Source organism: Populus trichocarpa, chromosome 17, assembly GCF_000002775.5.
Source record: "Populus trichocarpa isolate Nisqually-1 chromosome 17, P.trichocarpa_v4.1, whole genome shotgun sequence".
NCBI classification, from domain to species: Eukaryota; Viridiplantae; Streptophyta; class Magnoliopsida; order Malpighiales; family Salicaceae; genus Populus; species Populus trichocarpa.
In genome coordinates, this window is record NC_037301.2 from 13,947,942 (window position 1) to 13,953,941 (window position 6,000).

At 36.4% G+C, this 6,000-nt stretch overlaps 1 protein-coding gene across 1 annotated transcript; it reads right to left on the minus strand.

The window, feature by feature from the left end:
• Window positions 1–3,852: 3,852 nt before the first annotated feature.
• Window positions 3,853–6,000, minus strand: LOC18106561 (trans-cinnamate:CoA ligase, peroxisomal). The gene is made up of 2 exons (XM_006372429.3): window positions 5,670–6,000; window positions 3,853–5,574 (listed from the first exon to the last, which is right to left on the minus strand). Exons 1-2 carry the CDS (start codon window positions 5,865–5,867, stop codon window positions 4,012–4,014), a joined length of 1,761 nt encoding a protein of 586 aa, XP_006372491.1. The 5' UTR covers window positions 5,868–6,000; the 3' UTR covers window positions 3,853–4,011.

The window sequence follows — 6,000 nt, forward strand, 5'->3', positions numbered from 1 at the left end:
AGTAGCTTTGCTGGAGGTCCTGAATTGAATGGCTATAGGTCTCAATTTTCCTGCTTCCAGTATCCTTATGTTGTGAGCTTACCAGGGGACGAGGCTAGCTGCGCATAGTATATTTTCACCCATGTAGAGTTCTATGTTTCAGGCAACATATAAAGCTGGTTTCAGTTTGTTCAAAGCAGTAATCTCTTTTGGCCGGTTATGGCACTGCTGGGAGTTTCTTATCTTTGTAGCAAATTGTGATTCCTGTGCACGCAAGAAGCCCTGCTTCATTGTATCATATACATTTCACATGATCTTTCATCTTGTAGCCCTGGGAATTGAAGGGTGGATAATTGCCTTAATTTTGCATCCACGGGAGTTTTTCATCGAGTTATTAAATGAAAACACAATTCCAGCAATGGTTCTGAGTATTTAGGGAGTTACTTGACTTAACTAGGTTTAAGATTTGTTGTGAACTGCATCTCTGCAAAAAAAGCGTGCCTTTCCACATATTCATGTTTCATTTGGTTCTGTAGAGGTCTCCAGTGAAGCCTTTTCTCACTGTATTTGTGACAGAAATATGGAAAAGATGAAACGACTTTCAGTACAGCTTTGCCAGTTGTGGGAACGATTGAATCGCTCAATATCTCCTCTGTCTTCTCCTTGTATCCGTATTTGTGTTCCTCAGGTGTGCCCAGCAACAGTATGTATTCCTTGTGTCAACCATCTGTAAAATATGAAAATGGTGCTCACAACAATAAATCATGCCATCCAAATTTCTGTCGTTCATTTGGATTGATTTACAGATAATGTCGTGAGCACCATTTTCATATTTTACAGATGAAGCATCCATGGTTACTAGGGGAAGGGCTGGAATCTTTGGAAAAAAAAAGATTTAATTATCTTTGACTTTGTGTGTTGGCTTGGCAGGATTGACGCATGCATGCCTCGTATTTCACGTGTTCACACAGAGCTAGAAAATGAGTAGCCATGAAACATGTTGAGTTTTTGTGACTAAATAATAGCATGCGTGAAGGAGGTCCCAGAGAACAATATCAAGCAATAAACTTTCGTCGATAAAATGGTGAATCTTGGATTTGAATCATAAATAAGGTAGGTTGACTTAAGTCAACTTAAATTTATGTTTTTTATAAATTCTAAAATATGACATTGTTTTCAGGTTTTTTTTATTGATTCAATATAAATCAAGTCATAGATTAACAATTTACCGAGTTATATATTTCTAAACATAAAAAAACCTGATTTAAAGATTAACTAAATCCAAGACTTGAGTTATAAAATATATTGACTCGGGTTAATTTAATATTTTTTTAAAAAATAAAATAATATTATTTTAAAAAATTTAAAGTTTTTTTTATTAATTTGATCAAATCTTAAATCAGCGGTTTACACGTTACGAGTCTAATAATAATATTTCAAATAATTAAGTATGCCCCAAAGTAACCCTTCCAATCTTATTTTATATTTTTCGAAACAAGGATACTTTTTTAAGAGAAATTTCTTAATTAAAAAGTTAGAGGAACAACTTTGTAAGGATAGAAATTTAAAAAGATATCATTTTATATTTTGACTTCAGTCAACCTAATATTGTAAAACCTAGTTTAGTTTACCTTGAACGGATATCTAGACATCCGTTTTGAAAGCCTCTGTTCTCAAATAACATGCTCTGTTCGAGCTGAGTTGATTTTTTTCCCTTTTTTTTTTTTGGTTCAAATGTCATAGATTTTGAAGAGATCATTGAGTTTTTTTGGATAAATAATTAAAAATATTATTTATCAGTCACTCAACACAAAAAAAAAAAAAAAACTTTTATGATGCATACTGAGTTATTAGTCGCATTAACCTTCTAATCTCCCATGGATGGGATAGAAGTAGACTCCAGCAAGAAAAGAATTCCTGGATGGGATATATAGAAGTAGTCTTCAAATTAAATTATATATAAGTAAGGAATTATTTTGGACACCATGGAAGCCACCCATATATTCCAAGGAAAAGCCTGTAGGGCACAAGGATTTTGTTTGCTTTCGGTCAACGTACAAATGGAAAATCCATTCTCGTTAATGAATCCTGAGTTTTTTATGGCTGGAAGCTGTTGATCAACATCATATGATGGGAACACATTTATTATTTGAATATGAGTGTTCAATTTGCTCCTTTTTCCAAGGTGAGAAACAAATCTATCAAATCATATAAAATCTAACTTATGAATTTGACATATTAATTAGTCAAGTTCTTTATTAGTGAGTTATTGGGTTGATCTGCCGAGTTTAATAACTATTGTATAATTGATATACAATTGATCAACCCTTGTTTTTAGCAAATAATATTTTGGTTTTGAAGATGATATATATGAAATTAAATTCATTTCAAAGAGAACTTTTTGCTAAATTCAAGTACTACGTTCATGAAAAACGTTTAGATAATGTTTCTTGGGAAATCAGAACTCAAGTATGAGATGGCCATCTCACATTTTATATTCCATGATTAATTTTCTTCAACAAGAACAGAAAAGACCTCTCCCCCTCCCCTAGTTTCACTTTTCTAGGACAAAAAGAATTCGAAAATGCAAAGTGTGGCAGCCCAATATGATATAATTAAGAAGTTACATGCTGTGGGTTTGGAACTGGAAAAAAAAACCATAGAAAAAGCTGTCTTCTTCAATTACTCCAAAATTTAAAGAATCGTCAGTACATTCTCAAGTCTCAACAACCTTGATATTGTTTTCTTCGGCTTTATGAAATAGGCCTTCGATTTCATTAAAAAAGAAGAAGAAAAGAAAGAAAATGACACAGGGCTTTATTGATCCCACACAGGTCCATGTCTGTGGACTCAGTTCGTGTCCCATGCTTCCCTGTTGCTGTGGATTTACTTTGAATGGTCGCTTGCTTTTTCAGCTGACCAAAAAGTTTAAAAGGTTTGAGGAAGAAAGCATTTTGAAAGAAATATATCTTTCAATACCTTGTAGCGCCTCGCATAATCATACCCTAGTAAATTTGTACAAAGAATCTCACATATTTGACCGATAATCTTATTTTTTTTAATTAAAATCATGTTTAAAAATATAAAATTATACATAAAATACATTACTGACCTATACTAATTAAGTAGTAAATCATTTATAATTATTAGTACGATTTATTTATGAATAATTCAAGATAACTTTTAATGACAAAAAATACAGAATGTCTCTCGACCAATTAACCTTCTAAGAATTGCCATTGGATCCTTATGAGCTGCAGAAGAGCAAGCATTGCCCTGCCTAGCTCAAACAAGAACAGAGGTTCTATTTCTTTCTTCTTTTTTTATGGGAAAAAAAACAATTCTGAGTTTGATATGTCTCTAATGACTGTCAGCATGCATCAAGAGAAAGCCAAAGCTAGGGTTGTTAAGCAGATTTGATCTTCATATATGATACAACCATGCAAGTACGTACGAACGATGGTTGGTGTCAGCTTCATAAAATATTTCTTGTTTCCTTTGTTTTATTTTTAAACTATAGTATTTATTAAATATTATTCATTGAACTCTCATACAACTTCTTAATTAAACATGGGATTCATAATTAATATATTTTAGTGCCACTAGTTTGGTCTTTCCTTGACTCACATGGCGTTAATTAGCTGTTTATTCAACTCAAATCTTGAGATTGAATCGAATTAAAATTGTTTATTTCATATAATATTAATGAATATAGTAAAATTAGAGGTAATAATTAAAAGTAAACAAAAATTATATATTGTGAGACATCGGGAAGTATATAATTAATAAACTATGGTTTTAAATAGATCGCCTCTCTCTCAAAATATAAATGAGCTTAAAAAAAAAGACCAATATTAAAATGAAACCAAAATATTAATACAAGAGAAGCCTCGTACGTAGTTGTTATATTTTATTTGTCATTGGAAAAGGATAAATAGAAGAAATTACGTTCATTAAGCTTAATAAAATTACGTATTAAATCACCCTGTTCACATCATTTTTCAATTTTTAATTAAATATGGAACTCGAAGTTCAAAGACGAGATAGAGCAAGAACTTGTTCATGGCCCTGAGCATATTCTGTTACTTCTGTATTGACTCGACCGGAAGCTGAAGGTTGGCTGTGTCCATTAATTTTCTTGCTTGGCAATATCTCATTGACAACAAAATTCTGCGCCAAAGCCCTTAACTGGAACTTCTGAATTTTTCCTGTTGAGGTTTTCGGTAACTCAGCCATGAATTCCACTCTCTTTGGAACAGTAAAATGGGGAAGGTTTTTCTTGCAGTAAGCGATAATATCAGATTCTTTGACATCGTTCGTGTCTCCGTTGGAGTTCTTTTTCACTGAGATGAATGCACAAGGACTTTCTCCCCATTTAGGATGTGGCATGGCCACCACAGCTGCTTCCAGGACTCTTGGATGTCTGTAGAGTACAGACTCCAATTCTACACTGCTGATATTTTCACCACCAGAAATTATCACATCTTTCGACCTGTCCTTGATTTCCAGGTAACCATCAGGATGAATGACACCAACATCTCCAGTAGCAAACCATCCATTCCTGAAGGCCTTGGAAGTTGCCTCGGGATCCTTGAAGTAACCTTTCATGATGCTGCTTCCTCTCAGGACAATCTCCCCCATTGTCTTTCCATCACGCGGCACGCTAACCATGGTGTCCAAGTCCTTGACGTCTGCATCAGCAAGAGTCAGTATGCTAATCCCTTGCCTCGCCTTGAGTTTTGCCTGATCCTGCTGTGGAAGCTTGTTCCACTTTTTCTGCCATTCACACACAAGTGCTGGACCAGTAGCCTCGGTAAGACCATAGGCATGCGTCACGTGGAATCCGAGACGTTCGATATCTTGGAGCAACGAGGCTGGTGGGGGTGCGCCTCCAGTGAGTATTTCAACCGGGGAAGTGATTTCGCGGCGCTCATGAGGCCTGGCCTCAAGCAGAACGTTGAAAACAATTGGTGCACAGCACATGTGAGTCACCGCATGTTCGGCAATGTTATGGTACATGTCTTTAGCACTGGTGTTGCGTATGCAAACGTTGGTTCCGCCTCGTGCCGCGACACCCCAAGTGAATGTCCAGCCATTGCAATGGAACATAGGGAGAGACCATAGATAAACAGGTGCATTTCCCATTTCCCATCCAAGAATTAGGCTAAGAGAGCTAAGATAAGCACCTCTGTGACTATACACAACTCCTTTCGGAGCAGATGTTGTTCCTGATGTATAATTCAAGGCTATAGGATCCCATTCATCTTGAACTAGCTCACCAGTGTATCCTGGATTGCCCCTCTGGACAAGCTGTTCATACTCCAGCTGGCCGAACTGGACACCGGTAGGTGTGTCGATGTCGTCAATACAAGCAATAATTGATGGTACAGCGCCATCCAGGAAACTAAGGGCCTTACTTGCTAACTCCTTGTATTGGTAATCCACAAAGAAAACCTTAGCCCCTGAATGGCTAAGAATGGTGGCTATATTCTTAGCATCTAGCCTTATGTTGATAGTATTAAGAACTGCTCCAGCCATAGGCACAGCAAAATGCATCTCATACACTGCAGGAATGTTTGGAGCCAACACAGACACCTACATAAGCAGGAGAAAAAATTAAAAAATGATGATACGTTTGATACATCTAAAACTGGAGAAAGAATTCAAAGAATGAAGCTTGGTGAACGTACGACATCGTTTTTTCCGACGTTAAGGGACCGGAGGGAATCGGCAAGGCGGCAGCAACGTTCATATGTTTGACTCCATGTGAAGCGGGTGCCCTCATAGATAACAGAGGTACGGTTGGCATAAACAGCATTAGCTCTCTTCAAGAAAGTTATGGGGGTGAGAGGAACATAATTTGCATCGCATTTTAGTAGTTGATCCATTGTTGGAGCTGGGAGTATTTGGATAGTCTTGCTCGAAGATATGGGAAGAGAGGAGGAGAGTGTTTTGTGGAGTTTTTGATGGACTTGAAGATGTGCGAGTGGGGGGTTTAAATTAGCAAGGACTCGAACATGA